General features: G+C 42.5%; 1 protein-coding gene across 1 annotated transcript in view; it reads right to left on the reverse strand.

The window, feature by feature from the left end:
* The window catches only part of ppfibp2b (PPFIA binding protein 2b), a 100218-nt gene extending 81613 nt beyond the window's left edge, over positions 1 to 18605 (reverse strand). The window contains 2 exon segments of the mRNA XM_070443204.1: positions 2602 to 2825; positions 18524 to 18605. Coding sequence (XP_070299305.1) covers positions 2602 to 2825; positions 18524 to 18587 — 288 coding nt within the window. The 5' untranslated portion in view covers positions 18588 to 18605.
* Between the last annotated feature and the right edge of the window lie 410 nt (positions 18606 to 19015).

Here is a 19015-nt window from a genome sequence, read left to right on the forward strand (position 1 = left end):
AGGGAAATATCAGAGAGAGGGATGAGAAGGTAGTGGAGAGACAGGAAGGGGTATAAAGAAAGGCGAGGGGGTTAGTTAGAGAGAGGCGAGAGGACATAAAGAGAGGAGGGGTAATAGCGACCTTCCCTCCCTCCCTCTCTCTATTGCCCCCCCTCGCTCTCTCTATTTATGCCTCCCTCCCTCTTTCTCTCTCTCAAACAATCACTCCTTGTATAAGTCAAAGCAACAACTTTCCCTTTTAAAACACAATCTTCCGCCTCGTGCTTAACGTCTGCGCCAGACCTGAAACCTCTCTTATGGTCTGACATTCTCCGATTGACAAACAATAGCTTCTCCTTCCTGCCAATAACGTATGGAGGGAGCTTTATCACATTTCTTCTGTGGAGGGGCTCAGCTAATCAGAAAACAGTTTGTTGTGATTAACTGAGGAGTGTGTGTGTTTGATCTTGCTCCTGGCCAGTAGAGAGGAGAGAGGGAGGAGAGGAGGAGGGGAAGAGGGAGAGGGGCGACCGTGTGGCGTGTGAGACCCCTGCTGTACAGAGAGAGCAGGGCCTCTACGTCTCAGACAGAGGGAAAAACGAGAGCCTTTCATTGGCCACTTAGCCTCGCTAACAGATTAGCTCCGCCAACAGATTGTTTATTGCAGCCTCAGCCAATGACACGACTATAACAATGCACGTCAACAATCGTCTCAATGAACAGTGGCAGTGACAGTATCATCATGTGGTTATCATTTCCTAAATATGATCCAAATATGTTAAGTGCCTACATACCCTCGTAAACCTGGTCATGAAAAACCTTCACAGACAGCCAACAAATAGAGAAAACAACTCAGAAACAAGCGTGATATTTATCAAAAAATCTATAGGCTAAGAGCTCGATTTACTGTGACAGCTGAACAGCCCACATAAAGAAATAATACAGTTTACTATAGAATGCTACATTACTTACTATAGAATTCTGCAGTAAACTGTAGAATAGTATACTACACACAGTAGTATCCATCGATCATCAGGTTATAGAAAAGAGCAGAAGATCTGAACTCGCCGTTCAGAACACAGTTCTACCTACTACTATACCTAACCTACTAACTACTACCACTCCTACTACATATACCTACTAACTACCTACCATACCTACATACTACAGGTTTTATGGAAAAGAGCAGAAAGCTCGGAACTCTCGTTCAGAACCAGTTCTATGCTTACTATCCATACTACTACCTTACCTACCGATACCTACTAATTACTATACCTACCTACCTACCTTACCTAAGCCTACTACCTTATCTATAATTACGGTTATGGAAAAGGAGAAAGCCTCTTAACTTTATGTCAAGTAGAAAAAAATACTACAGAAATCTTAACAGTATACTACAGTCCGCAAAAACAGTAGGTAAATTTATATTATTTATACTATAGTAAACTGTAAATACTACAAGTAATTACTGTTCATGTTTTTAAGTGATACTACAGTAGAGTAGCAATAAATTATCAGTGAATACATACGTAATGCTACATAGTATAACACTCATAGTATTTTTTTCATGTGGGAGTGAACGATGAAGAATTGATTCAGACTTACCCCTAACACCCAGAGTGTTCAGGTGTGTTGAGGTAACCAAGAACTGAAAGGAACAGAGCAAACAGAGTGAGTGTCAGTTGAGTAGAGAGGAGTAGATACGCGTCGAGTGTGGAGTAGGGAGGAAAAGAAGAGAGGAGTGAATTAGAAAGAGGGAAGAGTGGGAAGAGGAGTAGGGCAGGAAGGTTGAAGCTCAGTCCTATTAGGAGTCTCTGAGGAAAACACATTGAGAACTTTAACACGAGACGACGTCTGCCAGCCTATAGTTCCCCAAGAGAGAAGAAGAGCGGACCAATCAGAACCTGCTCTACGTCCCAGTCCCAGTAAGAAAGAGTCAGACACAGGTCACACACACAGTCTTCCGAGACACAGCCAGACAAGCAGACAGTCAAGCCCCAGACACAGCCCGAAGACACGAGCTCCAGACACGCACGCAGACCCCTCCAACACAGTCCCCGACACAGCCAGAACACAGCCCCAGACACAGTCCCAGACACAGTCCCAGACACAGTCCCAGACACAGCCCTGCTAAGACATAGCAGCACCCAGGAATAGTTCTAGGTCTGTTCAACACTCCTACACAGCTGCTGCAATGAATCAACCCTCTCTCCTTCAATGTGTTACAAAGAGAGAGAAAAAAGAACCCAATGGCGTATAATGGAAAGGCTTTTGACAGCAAACAGCTGGCTGACTTTTCTACAACTTTTTGGAAGTTTCTGCCACATCTGTGAATCCCAGAGATAACATGCCTTAAGTAGAAGTAAATCAGACCACATATTTATTGGCCTGCAAACAACCCCAACACTATCGGCATCATGCCACGTCAATAATAAATAGTGCACTGCTAATGAGTAGGACATTTTTGGATTCTGAGCAAATAATGAACTAATGATAATCTATATTATCTGTTTATAGACTATATTGTTAGACACAGAAAGATGACTATGGTTGGTAGAGATGGTTGACAAAAGTAATGAAGAAATAGTTTCCATAGACCCAGGTGTGCTCCCTGCTACTCACCGAGCCCCTGTCTGAGCCCCTGTCCATGTCCAGCCAGTCCATGAGCATGTGAGCAGTGCTGCTGGGGACCTGGGCCCTCAGGGTGTTCCTCTCCTCCTCTCTGGGCTGCAGCTCCAGGGCCAGCCTCAGGTCCTCAACCAGCTGCAGCACCTGCAGGGGCCCTGCGCTACCTGGGGAGCCCAGCTCAAACAGGCCGTTGGTGTACTCGGCTGAAGCCTTGGAGCCTGCCGGGGACAGAGGACAAAGAGTCATTATCCTGGACAAGATTGTATATCAGCACATATAAATATCTATYGCAGAATCTGACCCAGTCAGCTCCCTCTATTTTATACTATACGTCCACGTGTCACCTGTATCTGCTCACTAAGCTAATGTCTGTTCCAGCTTCATCATCATCTGGGAGCTGGAGAGCAAGTTAAACTTCCTCCATAAACACTCAGACATCTGGAGCATGTTAGCGTATCGTTACAGTATGCTCCAAGGAAACCATATGAACACGGATTCCATTGAAGACGTCCAAAATCAATAAACTGGAAAGAAACCTGCCTGCTACCATTGTGATTTATGGTGTTTCCATGTTGTGTTTTTTTACTCACTGGCTCTCCAACTCTGTTCCTGTACGTTAGCAGGGCTCTCCAACCCTGTTCCGGTAGGTTAGCAGGGCTCTCCAACCCTGTTCCTGTAGGTTAGCAGGGCTCTCCGACCCTGTTCCTGTAGGTTAGCAGGGCTCTCCAACCCTGTTCCTGTAGGTTAGCAGGGCTCTCCAACCCTGTTCCTGGAGAGCTACCATCCTGTAGGTTTTCGCTTCAACCCTAATCTTGTGCGCCTGATTCTAATAATTATCAGGTTGATTATTAGATTAATCAGAAGTTAAAACTGGGGTWAGAGCAAAAACCTACAGGAGGGTAGTTCTCCAGGAACAGGGTTGGAAATAAAACCTACAGGAGGCTAGCTCTCCAGGAACAGGGTTGGAGTTAAAACCTACGTGTAGGAGGGTAGCTCTCCAGGAACAGGGTTGGAGTTAAAACCTACGTACAGGAGGGTAGCTCTCCAGGAACAGGGTTAGAGTTGAAACCTACAGGAGGGTAGCTCTCCAGGAACAGGGTTAGAGTTAAAACCTACAGGAGGGTAGCTCTCCAGGAACAGGGTTGGTGTCACACCCTGATCTGTTTCACCTGTCTTTGTGCTTGTCTCCACCCCCCTCAAGGTGTCGCCCATCTTCCCCATTATCCCCAGTGTATTTATACCTGTGTTCTCTGTTTGTCTGTTGCCAGTTCTATTTTGTTTCTAAATACCTACCATCATTTGCCCCCTTGCTCCTGGCTGTTCTTGTTCCTGGTTTCTTGTCTTTCCAAGTTTTGACCTTTCTGCCTGCCCTGAGCCTGCCTGCCTGCCTGCCATTCTATACCTTGCCACACCTCTCTGGATTATTGAACCCTGCCTGCCCTGAGACTGCCTGCCGTTCTGGACCTGTTGCACTCTTTCTGGATTACTGACCTCTGCCTGTCCTTGACTTGTTGTTTGCCTGCCCCTGTACTAGAAATACTTTTGTTACTTCGACACTGTCTGCAATGTGGTCATACCTGAAACCTGATAGTTGGCGTTAAAACCTACAGGAGGGTAGCTCTCCAGGAACAGGGTTCTGTCCCCCGGCTAATACATGTGTCAAACTCATTCCACGGAGGGCCGAGTGTCTGTGGGTTTTCGCTCCTCCCTTGTACTTGATTGATGAATTAATGTCMCTGATTAGTAAAAAACTCCCCTCTCCTGCTTGTCTAGGTCTTAATTGAAAGGAAAAAACAGTAGTCTTGGTAGGACTAGCCTGATCCCAGATATGTGTGTGCCGTCTTGCCAACTCCTATGGCCAATGTCATGACATRCAGCACAAACAGATCTGGGACCAGTCCATATCCATGTATACAAACAGCCTTCTTTTCACAAAAAAAAACATACAAAGAAACGATGGTACATTGAGTGCATGCTTTGGTTGGCTTGACTTTGAGGAAAATTTAAGAAGAACACGATGTTGAAAAAAAAATAGATTTTCCGTAAATATGCCTGTGCCTGCCTGAGGGCCAATGCGCATACGGACACAGAGAGGAACGGATTATTCACGCATGCTCAACTGCATCTCGCTAAAAATATCATAACTATGGGTATCTACAGCCAAATAGCCCTGTTTATTGTTCATCTAATATCTAGTATATAATTAGCTTTATTCAGATCACAAGCCTGATACAAAACATGTTTGTTCAATAAAATGCCTGAAACAAGTTACCAGGCCAGCTCAGTTCTACAGTAGTGTAGTACTTACTTCTCTTTGTGTGAGCATGGTTTGGAGTTGGTTGAGGTTTCCAACTACTATCCATATAACACATTTTTATTATCCTAAAATAAATTGACAATAAGTGAAAAACACAAAGAAACCAATTATTAAACTCAAGATTATAATAATAGAGTATCTCTCATCTGATTCAGATGCTCCAGCAATAACCAGTAGGTGGCATATTTTCAAGTCCATCACTGCTGCAGCAACTCATTACCTGCATATTATATTAAATGTCAAGTGCCTTTCAGAGATATTTCCAGCATATACTATTACGGAAAACGATGTCCTAATACTCAAATGTAATCAGACCAGTATCTCAAAATATGGCTGACGATTGGGACTAATGCCTTGTTGATGATTGGGATTCCTTGCAGTAATTACATTTTGATTATATTCTATTTGTAGTCCTTGAAAATATAGGCTGCATATGAGATAATGTTTGGCAACAGTAAAGTAATTAACTTTAATTGTTATTGACCAGATCTTATTGTGGTAATAGCAATGATTACCTTGTGAATATCCTGATTTAGACCTTGAGGCTAACTTGTTTTCACCTTGATCAGTCAAGGTGACTGTTGATCCCGATCTCTTGTCATGGTGAATTGACAAAAAGGGAAAGACCAATGGCATGAATCTCAGACAAGATGTACGTAGATTTACACAATAAAACACTGCTTTGACTAGGATTGCAAAACTACCGGTATTTTACCAAAGTTACCAGAATCTTCAGTAATTTTGGTAATTAACAGAAAATATATGGCAATCTATTGTAATTTTGGTAATTTATACTTGAATAACTTTTTTAATCTATAGTATTCATTTATTATACCTGTGTCCATATTATGCATGTGTTTCTAGTAGTTAGACCAATGGTTCAAGATAAAATAGCCTAATTATTGAAAAAAGCATCTAATTAAGAATGGGAYTATTTTCAATTACCTCTGCAACTCTTCTCAACTGCCAACAGTTTGATGCCAAAACATTGACAACAAATACATATTGACATAGTAAAATAAATAACCGTTTGTAAAAATAATTACTGATATTTCATGCTAAAATACTAATATAAAACACCAATGGTATTCACTAAATGTATGGTTTATAGTTACGATAATGTTTTACAGAGTTGTCATTCTTTAATTTTTTCAATTATTTCATATATTTTACATGTAATAAGGCCACACAGAGGGCCAGAGATGATTACAGACACCTGTGATAATCTGAAGTACCCAAAAGGGCAACCAGATGTCTTGTGATAAATGAAATTCAAGCCTTGAAAGATACAAACATTCTGGTAGTTTAATGGTAAACTTTGAAAGTTTCCAGTAATATACCATCCCTTTGCAACCCTAGCTGTGACATTCCCCTACATACTGAATAGTGGTGCTCGGKTCAGCTGTTTGTTCACTCGCACCCTGCCCGCAATTGTTAGTAACCCATCCACAACCACCTGACTTTATGTGATAAAGTGAGAATCTGAGGCCGGAGCTATAGGCAGGGGGTGCAGGATTTTTTTCTGCCTGATTTAGATATGTTTCTGCTTATAATTCTGGAAATCTTTTAAGCTATTTATTACTAATTAGATACACGCAGCTTCTCTTCTGTCATTAGGCTATATGTTGCCCTAGAACAGTGTTTTCCAACCCTGGTCCTCGAGTACACCCAACAGTACACATTTTTATTGTAATGCAGGACATGCACACCTGATTCAACTTGTCAACTAATCATCAAGCCCTCAATGAGCTGAATGAGATGTGTTTGTCCAGGGCTACAATGAAAATATGTACTGTTGGGGTACTGGAGGACCAGGGTTGGGAAACAGTGCCCTAGAAGACTAAATAAACCCTTGTTCACCAGAATAATGTCACATATCGATATATTTATTTATTTATTTATATTTCACCTTTATTTAACCAGGTAGGCTAGTTGGGAACAAGTTCTCATTTACAACTGCGACCTGGCCAAGATAAAGCAAAGCAGTGCGACACAAACAACACAGAGTTACACATGGAATAAACAAACATACGGTCAATACTAAAATAGAAAAGTATATATACAGTATGTGCAAATGAGGTAGGATAAGGGAGGTAAGGCAATAAATAGGCCATAGTGGCGAAATAATTACAATATAGCAATTAAACACTGGAGTGATCGATGTGCAGAAGATGAATGTGCAGGTAGAGATACTGGGGTGCAAAGAAGCAAAATAAATAAATAACAGTATGAGGATGAGGTAGTTGGATGGGCTATTTACAGATGGGCTATGTACAGGTGCAGTGATCTGTGAGCTGCTCTGACAGCTGGTGCTTAAAGTTAGTGAGGGAGATATGAGTCTCCAGCTTCAGTGATTTTTGCAGTTCGTTCCAGTCATTGGCAGCAAAGAACTGGAAGGAAAGGCCGCCAAAGGAGGAATTGCCGTTGGGGGTGACCAGTGAAATATACCTGCTGGAGCGTGTGCTACGAGTGGGTGCTGCTATGGTGACCAGTGAGCTGAGATAAGGCGGGGCTTTACCTAGCAAAGACTTATAGATGACCCGGAGCCAGTGGGTTTGGCGACGAATATGAAGCGAGGGCCAGCCAATGAGAGCATACAGGTCGCAGTGGTGGGTAGTATATGGGGCTTTGGTGACAAAACGGATGGCACTGTGATAGACTGCATCCAATTTGCTGAGTAGAGTGTTGGAGGCTATTTTGTAAATGACATAGCCGAAGTCAAGGATCGGTAGGATAGTCAGTTTTACAAGGGTATGTTTGGTAGCATGAGTGAAGGATGCTTTGTTGCGAAATAGGAAGCCGATTCTAGATTTAATTTTGGATTGGAGATGCTTAATGTGTGTCTGGATGGAGAGTTTACAGTCTAACCAGACACCTAGGTATTTGTAGTTGTCCACATATTCTAAGTCAGAACCGTCCAGAGTAGTGATGCTGGACGGGCGGGCAGGTGCGGGCAGCAATCGGTTGAAGAGCATGCATTTAGTTTTACTTGCATTTAAGAGCAGGAGGCCACGGAAGAAGAGTTGTATGGCATTGAAGCTCATTTGGAGGTTTGTTAACACAGTGTCCAAAGAAGGGCCAGATGTATACAGAATGATGTCGTCTGCGTAGCGGTGGATCAGAGAATCACCAGCAGCAAGAGCAACATCATTGATGTATACAGAGAAGAGAGTCAGCCCGAGAATTGAACCCTGTGGCACCCCCATAGAGACTGCCAGATGTCCGGAAAACAGGCCCTCCGATTTGACACACTGAACTCTATCTGAGAAGTAGTTGGTGAACCAGGCGAGGCAGTCATTTGAGAAACCAAGGCTGTTGAGTCGGCCGATAAGAATGTGGTGATTGACAGAGTCGAAGGCCTTGGCCAGGTCGATGAATACAGCTGCACAGTATTGTCTCTTATCAATGGCGGTTATGATATTGTTTACGACCTTGAGCGTAGCTGAGGTGCACCCATGACCAGCTTTGAAACCAGATTGCATAGCGGAGAAGGTACGGTGGGATTTGAAATGGTCAGTGATCCGTTTGTTAACTTGTCTGAATGAATGCTTCAATCTAGTTAACGTCAGTAAAGGTCTCTGTCATCTCCACTTCTTTCGTAGACCAAAGCCGTTTTGGAACCGGGATAAAATTCAATAACTCAACAAAAGAAGGAAAATCTTTCTGTGCAACATTTCCACATGGCATCAGTTTGACCGGTTGTAAGGAAATAGAAAGCTGTGAAAACCACCCAACATGTTTCTGGTAAGTTTTCAGTTCGGCTTGGATGCATATTTTATGTGCTTGAAACACTATCAGCTTTTATGATGCTGATAAAGATAGCACCTCTACAGATGGTATCTAACTGCACATTCACTCAAGATGCTGAAAGAAAGAAATTCTCCTGTTCCCGTATCAAAATGTAGCCTACAATTGGTTTATAATTTTACTACAAGAAATGCTTAATTATGTAGGAGTTCATACTAAAGCTATGTGAGAGGTTATAGACCTACAGTCAGTGTTCAGATTTCCATTTCACCCCACTGCAGTAGCGGTGCTTGGGTAACATCACTGTGAAAGCCATAAAAAAAGCAATATTACAACCTGTGTGTTGTGACAACTGCGTTGTTTGATCAATAACCTGTTAGTTCATATGCCTTGCGACCGTGATATATACAGTAGGCCTAAAGGCAGAGACAATAAGAAGACACAGTGGCAGAATAAATCAAATCAAACTTTGTCACATGGGCCGAATACAACTGTAGACCTTACTGTGAAATGCTTACTTACAAGCCCTTAACCAACAGTGCAGTTCAAGAAGAGAAAATATTTACCAAATAAACTAAAGTAAAAAATAAAAATATTGAGGMTCTATACATGGGGTACCGGTACCGAGTCAGCGTGCGGGGGTACAGGTTAGTTGAGGTAATTTGTACATGTAGGAAGGGGTTTAGTGACTATGCATAGATAATAAACAGCGAGTAGCAGCAGTGTACAAAACAAATGGAGGGGGGGGTCAATGTAATAGTCCAGTGGCCATTTGATTAATTAATAGCAGCAGTCTTATGGCTTGGGTAGAAGCTGTTAAGGATCCTTTTGGTCCTAGACTTAATTGAAAATAATCCCATTCTTAATTAGATGCTTTTTTCAATAATTAGGCTATTTTATCTTGAACCATATGGTCTAACTACTAGAAACACATGCATAATATGGACACAGGTATAATAAATGAATAGGCGCTCCGGTACCGCTTGCCATGCGATAGCAGAGAAAACAGTCTGACTTGGGTGACTGGAGTAGCTGCCAATTTTATGAGCTTTCCTCTGACACCTCCTATTATATAGGTCCTGGATTGCAGGAAGCTTGGCCCCAGTGATGTACTGGGCCGTACGCACTACCCTCTGTAGCGCCTTACAGTCAGATGCCGAGCAGTTGCCATACCAGGCGGGGATGCAACCGGTCAGGATGCTTTCGATGGTGCAGYGGTAGAACTTTTTGAGGATCTGGGGACCCATGCCAAATCTTTTCAGTCTCCTGAGGGGGAATTGGCATTGTCATGCCCTCTTCACGATTGTCTTGGTGTGTTTGGACCATGATAGTTCGTTGGTGATGTGGACACCAATGAATTTGAAACTCTCGACCCGCTCCACTACAGCCCCGTCAATGTTAATGGGGGCCTGTTCGTACCGCCTTTTTTTTGTAGTCCACGATCAGCTCCTTTGTCTTGCTCACATTGAGGGAGAGGATATTGTCCTCGCACCACACTGCCAGTTCTCTGACCTGCTCCATATAGGCTGTCTCATCGTTGTTGGTGATCAGGCCTACCACTGTTGTGTCGTCAGCAAACTTAATGATGGTGTTGGAGTCTTGTTTTGCCACGCAGTCGTGGGTGAACAGGGAGTACAGGAGGGGACTAAGTACACACCCATGAGGGGCCCCAGTGTTGAGGATCAGCGTGACAAACGTGTTGCTGCCTACCCTTACCACCTGGGGGCGGCCCGTCAGGAAGTACAGGATCCAGTTGCAGAGGGAGGTGTTTAGTCCCAGGGTCGTTAGCTTAGTGATGAGCTTCGTGGGCACTATGGTGTTGAATACTGAGCTGTAGTCAATGAATAGCATTCTCACATAGGTGTTCCTTTTGTCCAGGTGGGAAAGGGCAGTGTGGAGTCCGATTGAGATTGCGTCATCTGTGGATCTGTTGGGGCASTATGCGAATTGGAGTGGGTCTAGGGTATCCGGGAGGATGCTGTTGATGTGAGCCATGACCAGCCTTTCAAAGCACTTCATGGCTACCGACGTGAGTGCTACAGGGCAGTAATCATTTAGGCAGGTTACCTTCGCTTCCTTGGGCACAGGAACTATGGTGGTCTGCTTAAAACATGTAGGTATTACAGACTCAGTCAGGAAGAGGTTGAAAATGTCAGTGAAGACACTTACCGATTGGTCCGCGGATGCTCTGAGTATACCTCCTGGTAATCCATCTGGCCCTGCGGCTTTGTGAATGTTGACCTGTTTAAAGGTCTTGCTCACATCGGCTACCGAGCACGTTATCACACAGTCATCTAGAACAGCTGGTGCTCTAGTGCATGTTTCAGTGTTGATTGCCTCGAGCATAAAAGKCATTTAGCTCATCTGGTAGGCTCGCGTCACTGGGCAGCTCGCGTCTGGTTTTCCCTTTGTAGTCCATAATAGTTTTCAAGCCCTGCCATATGCGACGATCGTCAGAGCCGGTGTCGTAGGATTCAATCTTAATCCTGCATTGACGCTTTGCTTGTTTGATGGTTTGTCTGAGGGCATAGCGTGATTTCTTATAAGCGTACGGATTAGTGTCCCACTCTTTGAAAGCAGCAGCTCTAGCCTTTAGCTCGATGCRGATGTTGCCTGTAATCCACGGCTTCTGGTTGAGATGTGTACATACGGTCACTATGGAGACGATGTCGTCRATGCACTTATTGATGAAGCCGATGACAAAGGTGGTATACTCCTCAATGCCATTGGATGAATCCTGGAACATATTCCAGTCTGCGCTAGCAAAACAGTCCTGTAGCGTAGCATCCGCATCATCTGACCTCTTCCGTATTGAGCGMCTCACTGGTGCTTCCTGCTTTAGTTTTTGCTTGTAAGCAGGAATCAGGAGGATATAATTATGGTCAGACTTGCCAAAWGGAGGGCGGGGGAGAGCTTTTTATGCATCTCTGTGTGTGGAGTAAAGGTGGTCTAGAGTTTTTTTCCCTCTGGTTGCACATGTGACATGCTGGTAAAAATTTGGTAAAACTGAATAAATTCAACCACATCTTTGTTTCATCACAAAACCAGAGAGCAACCTCTGTCCGGTGAWGTCCACAAAGCATATTGCATGTAACAAACAGTAACATGACCTACAGCATGGTCAAGCAAGTTAATGTTTCCGTCATTTTCGGACAGCTAAACAACTATTGATTTAGAACCACGGAGAGCTACCGCAAGCCACAAAGAAAACAGGAGCTGCCTCCACTATTCCAACACCATTTCAACTTCAACATTTCAACATCATCAAATCACCTATGCTTAGTCTAATACAGTGACAACTAAAAGATACCAAAAACAATACGTTAAATATCATGTGGCTGTCCATTCTTCCAGTGGCGATTTTAGCATGTAAATCTTGGTGGGGCAAAAAAGAAAAAAGTGGATTGCATGCCAGCAAAGCCACTACACAACACTAAACAATACATTAATTGCACTATAACGGTGACAAACAGTGCCCACAAACTGTTAGGACCTACATAAAGCTGTTCCAATAGCAGTCCCAACATCTTACCACCACTACACCTGGCTATCAGCGGAGCCTTGTCTGGCAGCGGAACAGTTCATTCAGCCTCATTTACTGCCTTTAAAAAAACATAGCTGATATGGTTGACTTGCTTAAACAAATGTGGTTTCTAATGATAATTGAGATGTACAAACTATGGTATAAGGGGACGACAATTGGATAAGAGGCAATCCGTAATTTCGATTGAGTCATTAATGAGCGAGCTAGGATGGAAGTAGTCAATATAACGATTTGTTCAGCACTTGTAATGTACAGCGACAGAATTCAGAACATGGGCCGTTCTTACAGTGTTCTCCCTGTACACCTAGTCAGAACCGTAGGATAAATAATGGGGGCATATAAGCAGACAATGAAAGCTCTTACAATATTCAGTGATTACATTTCTCTAAAACAGGTTATATGCTACCTGTGCACCACCAAGTCAGAACAGTAGGCGAAATTAAGGGTGARGCACATGGGCTACTAACATCTTACTACACAACATACCCTTAGTATTAATTTCTTAGCTACAGTATACATATCTCCCTGGCATATTACATAATTTACGCAGCAGTATTAGAATACATTTTTGGACTCACCTTGTCGTGCTGTACTCACTTAAACAGGAAGGTGGTGCGCCGGTCCTTCGAATTATGATGACGTCATTGATCTTCAGGTCGTAGCTCTAGAAAGAGGCCGGATTTACAATTCCGAGTTGGATGTCCGTTCAAAACGTATTTTCCCCAGTCGGAGTTCATTTATTCCCGAGTTCCCAGTTGTCTTGAACTCACTGAAGTCAAGTTTTCGCAGTTCCAAGTTAACAGTTGTTTTGAGCGCGGCACAAATCATGCTTCACTGACAGCATGGGCAATGTTAGATGTTTATCACTTTAAACTTGGAAGAGAGCCCCTTAATCCCAGATTTGGGACCACACAGCCACTGATTCCTTCCAAACCATTCATTGTTGAATTTGTGATTTCCAACTTGCTGTGTAATGTTTATGTCCAATGGCCGATGAGCACCGATACGTTTTTATCTGTAATTTCTCTTCATTATTTTTCTTCATATGACAAGGATTAAAAAGGATTTGCCAGTAGATTGTCGACTTGATTCATGATGACTGCTAGCTAAGATTTTGAAAGTATGATGTTGACATGTCCAATCAAAGCTACTGTACATATAACGTGATTTGACGTAATTTTATCTGTGGCCAATGACCTTGAGCCTTCTTGGATGGGCACTTCTAATGTAACTCTATGGCAGCTCCCAAAGGGCTAGAATTTTCGTGGTCTACCTTTAGACGTGGCGGTGACGTACTGTCCCCATGAGTGACAGAACACTGAGCCAATCACTGGCTTGCCACATCACCACAGAAAGCACTGAAACACCTGCATTTTGGAGCTGCCTTACTCAATACAACAGAAGAGACCATGTTTATAGGCGGCTTTATTAACTCAATTATATATATATATATATTTTTTTTTTTACATTGTTTGCAAACTGATATGTGACACATATTAAAGCCAAAATAACATGCAAAACAGGCAAGCTAAAAATGTGGGACTCTAAACAGGTGGGGCTCTGCATGGTTCATGGTTCTGATTTCTGTGTGTGTGTGTGTGTATGCGTTCATGCAAGTAGAAGAAAACATGTTGACACCATACTTGTGAGACTCAAATGCCATCCTCCTCTCTTTCATGTTGACGAAATTATCTATCACTGTCATACAGTACACACTTTTATGTTTTATTGTTTCTGTCAACGTATGCTCTCAATGCGATTTGATAGCAGTGACGCCAAATCCAATCTGGCTTCCTTGACACATGTTTTTGGTGTGCCAGGACCATTCACATTTATTTTATACTTTTTTATATAGGGAGGCCAAATGCTTGCTGGCTTCCCTTGCATTCAATGCTATGGGTGGCAACAATGTCATACTCTTTTGGACCAGACACCATCAGATAGATGGCCTAAACATAGAGACAGAGGGGCACTGTTTTGCTCGCTCGGATGCTTTCTCCGTTGAGATACAGTATATTCAGCCTCTTGCGAATATAAGGAAAATGATGAAATACAGAAAGACGAAAGATAACTGAATATCATTTTTCTTATTTTTTTCTTAGTACATTTTCTGGGGAAGCCTGGCTTCTCTTGGCATCCATGAATACACGCCACTGCTGAACAGTAGGCTACAATTCCCTTGACTACAACACCTGTTCTGCCAGTCACATTCTGTTAAAGGTCCCCAAAGCACACACATCCCTGGGTCATTCCTCTTTTCAGTTCACTGCAGCTATCGACTGGAACAAGCTGCAACAAACACTCAAACTGTACAGTTTTATCTCAATCTCTTCATTCAAAAACTCCATCATGGACACTCTTACTGACAGTTGTGGCTGCTTTGTGTGATGTATTGTTGTCTCTACCCTCTTGACCTGTGCTGTTGACTTTGCCCAATAATGTTTGTACCATGTTCTGTGCTGCTACCATGTTGTGTTGCTTCCATGTTGTTGTTATGTTGTGTTGCCATGTGTTGCTGCCTTGCTATGTTGTTGTTTTATGTCTCTCTTCATGTAGCGTTGTGTTGTCTCTCGTCGTGATGTGTGTTCTGTCCTATATTTATTGTGTATTTGTATATATTTTTTAATCCCAGGCCCCCGTCCCCGCAGGAGGCCTTTTGCTTTTTGGTAGGCTGTCATTGTAAATAAGAATTTGTTCTTAAAACCTCTCTGGGATATGTGGGACGGTAGCGTCCCACCTTGCCAACATCCAGTGAAAATGCAGAGCGCCAAATTCAAATAAATTACTATAAAAATGTAACTTTCATGAAATCACACATTCAATATACCAAATTAAAGCTACACTTATTGTGAATCCAGCCAACGTGTCAGATTTTTTRAAATGCTTTACGGCGAAAGCAAACAATGCTATTATCTGAGGATAGCACCCCAGCTAACAATCACAGACCATCATATTTCAACCCTCCCGACGCGACACAAAACGCAGAAATAAAGATATAATTCATGCCTTACCTTTGACGAGCTTCTTCCGTTGGCACTCCAATATGTCCCATAAACATCACAAATGATCCTTTTGTTCGATTAATTCTGTCGATATATATCCAAAATGTCCATTTATTTGGCGCGTTTGATCCAGAAAAACACCGGTTTCAACTTGGACAATGTGACTACAAAATATCTCAAAAGTTACCTGTAAGCTTTCCAAAAATGTCAAACTACTTTTGTAATGCAACTTTAGGTATTTTTTAACATAAATAATCGATAAAACTGAAGACGGGATGATCTGTGTTCAATACCGGAGGAAAACAATGTGTAGCATGCTTTCTGGTCACGCGCCTCTAACAAACAGTACACTTCACTGGAGCCTCATTCTGAACATGGCTACTTCTTCATTTCTCAAAGGAAAAACCTCAACCAATTTCTAAAGACTGTTGACATCCAGTTGAAGCAATGGCAACTGCAGCAAGGTCCCTTACAAATCTGGATTCCCAATGAAAGCCCATTGAAAAGAGAGTGACCTCAACAACAACAAAAAATCTGAATGGTTTGTCCTCGGGGTTTTGCCTGCCAAATAAGTTCTGTTATAGTCACAGACATGATTCAAACCGTTTTAGAAACTTCAGAGTGTTTTCTATCCAATACTAATAATAATATGCATATATTAGCATCTGGGACTGAGTAGGAGGCAGTTTACTCTGGGCACGCTTTTCATCCAAACGTGAAAATGCTGCCCCCTATCCTAGAGAAGTTAACTTGCTTGCCTAGTTAAATAAAGGTTAAACAGAATAAAACAAATTTTAAAAAACGTGACAAAGGCCTATTTGAAGTCGCCATCTTGTGACTGTCGAATTTGTATAACGTCTCACAATCATCACATATAACATAGCCAGGACTTCCATCATGCTCTTTTACCACTTCAGCAAATCTTTCCCAAACATTACTTTTCTGGCCCGCCCTTCTCTTTATTTTCAACTCTCCTTTCACAGCTTTTCTCTTATTGAATTAAACTCCACCCGTTTAGGCTTACACAGTAATGGCCGATAGCCTAAAATTATGGAATAAAAACCTCAATGTAGCCCATAGATCGAAATACATTTTATTGGCTTTTTTTCCCTCTTTATTCAACCCGCTCACCCTTCATCCACACAATATTTCATGATCATAAACCCACCCTAAACCCGCCCGCCCCGTGAATATAACTGCGGGGACAGCAGGTTATGAGTCAACCCACGCATCACTAATACAGAAGGCTAAGTCAAACTCTGTGGTCAATTCCAACGGCTGTCAGAGTGGCATGTCTTTCACTCTCCACAGAKGCTGATGTAGCATTGAGTTGTTCTGTTGATCCGTTTAGTCACAAACTGGCATGTTGAGCTTCATCCCCCACATTCTATTTAGATGACCAACTGCTTTAACATGAACCCTTTATGAGTTCAATCATGTTGGCAATAGCTGAGCTTGCTGCAGAGAACTCAGCCCAACCCCCTACAAAGCCTTGCCCCTAATTTAACAGCCACACACACATAGGATGTGAGCATATGCCCCCACACACACAGGCACACGCCCACACACACACGCGCACACACACTATCCATGTTTGACAGTGCCTTCCACCACACTAGTGCTACATAGATTCCCTAAATAGGACTCATAGTGTACATGCAAGAAAGAGGAAAATGCCATTAGAACACACTCATATTTTTGAAGAACATCATAACAGAACAGACGGATCTAACTTCGCCTGTAAATAAGACAAAAACATGATTTTCCTTTTTTTTTATGATATTTCCAAACTATGAGGTGGAAATAAAACTCTGAAATTGTGAAAATTATGATAATGCCCTTTTTGGATAAAGCGTCTGCTAAATGGAATATATTATCACATTATCACAGTGTGTATCATGTTAATGTTTTATCTGACCGTGTGGCTTAGTCTTGTGGGTCTAGTATTCTGTTAATGGGGACCACAGAACGTAGGCTAATGTAGCCTACATGTTATAGAGATGATGTATATATGGGAAAAATAACATTTTGCTACTATTTACTAAATTGTTATACTAATTACAATATTTTTTAAAACAAGTAAATGTAATAATCTAATCTGATGTTTAGAATTTTACTTAAAAAGTAAGACTTCAAGAGATGGAGTTCAATGGAATTGGAAATGCATTCCGTCTAACGTGTTACAAACCCATCTTAGTTCAAGTCTATGGAGTCTATAGTAAACAGTCTGAGGATGACAGGGGGAACTGTCCAGGCCCCCAGTGTTCAGTCTAGAGCGGGAAGTCATGAGCTCTGCTGGTCTATTACCGCGTAGCAACCTAGCGGTGCCAAAAGCTCTGGTCTGCCATTGAAAGCCTACGAAAATGATGATCGTCAGAACGGCCCAAAGGTTTTGGGCTCGAAAATGAGTTTGTTAAGATCAGTTTAATCCCCACTGTGAATTCTTTAAAAGTTTGCTACAAATCGAGATATTTAATTAAATAGTGATTAATTCTGACAACAACATTTGCTGACATAGACCAATCACTGGCCGGTAGGCTACGAGGGAGGAGGCTCTCTCAGGCAGGATGAAAACAACTACATCGACCATGATCCTTTGCTAGTTTCGGCAACTTTCACCATGATCCTTTTTTTGTGTGCCATTTTTGTGCCATTTCAGCAATATGACCCATTTCAAATTCAATATGATCCACTTCATGCACCATCGGGAGTGTTCCATGGGAATACGTGGATGACGTCAGTGCTATGACTATCTACTGGTTTGAATGTCTATGGAATTGTTACAGCACAGGAGGTTTGTGGCACTTTAATTAGGGAGTATGGGCTTGTGGTAATGATTAAGTGGAATGGTATCAAATATGCTATTCCATTTGCTCCATTCCAGACATTATTATGAGCTGTCCTCCCCTCAGCAGCCTCCTGTGTGTCACAGGCAGGGCTGATCTGATGTTTTATTTAGGACCTCATTTCTTTACAGGGTAGCCTTGCTTACTCTGCTCCATTTCTCAGCTTTTACCTGCCTGGCAGTGGCATGGTGTGTTTCAAGCACACACACGCCAGCAGTTAAACCTGTTTGATATACAGTATGTCACCTGAACCAATCACTGTGTACAAAGACGGTATAATGAGGCAAGGACCTTTCTTTCAAAAGAAGTGAACTTGTTTCTCAAGTTTGTTTTATATTCCAAATTGACCTCAGAGCCGTGTGAAAATACACAGATCTTTTCAATGGTGAATCAAAAAACCATAATAAACTGTGGGAGAATGTATTAGATGTAGTAGGAAGAGACAATTAATCACTTTTACCTGCGATGATGTCATCCATTTGCTCCAAGGCCGCCTCCAACATGTGACTTGCATCTGAGGCCATGGCGACAGACTACTGCATCAGCCTCTATGCTTAGTGTCCTGGAGGGAAATATAAACACTGTTACATTTTAAGAAAGAGGAATTCTAAATATAATATAATTTAGCTTTGAAAACTTTGTACAGTAAACATCAGTTAGAAAATAAATGTCATATGGTACAAATTAGCCACGTATAAATAAATACTTGAACGGAGAACTGTAACGTGATGGTTCCTAGGCATACATTGCAGTATGATCCCGTTGGCCTGGTACAGAGACTACTGGTATTTGCTCTGGGTCATCCCTATCAGTAGGACAGAGCATGGCTTAGGGGCTGGGGCTGGGGCTGGGGCTGGGGCTGGGGCTGGGGCTGGGGCTGGGGCTGGGGCCGCCCTGCCCCCCCCCCCCCCCTCTGATGACTGTACAGCGGACCCCTGTTCAAATGAGGCCT

This window comes from Salvelinus sp. IW2-2015, linkage group LG4q.1:29 (assembly GCF_002910315.2).
Source record: "Salvelinus sp. IW2-2015 linkage group LG4q.1:29, ASM291031v2, whole genome shotgun sequence".
NCBI classification, from domain to species: Eukaryota; Metazoa; Chordata; class Actinopteri; order Salmoniformes; family Salmonidae; genus Salvelinus; species Salvelinus sp. IW2-2015.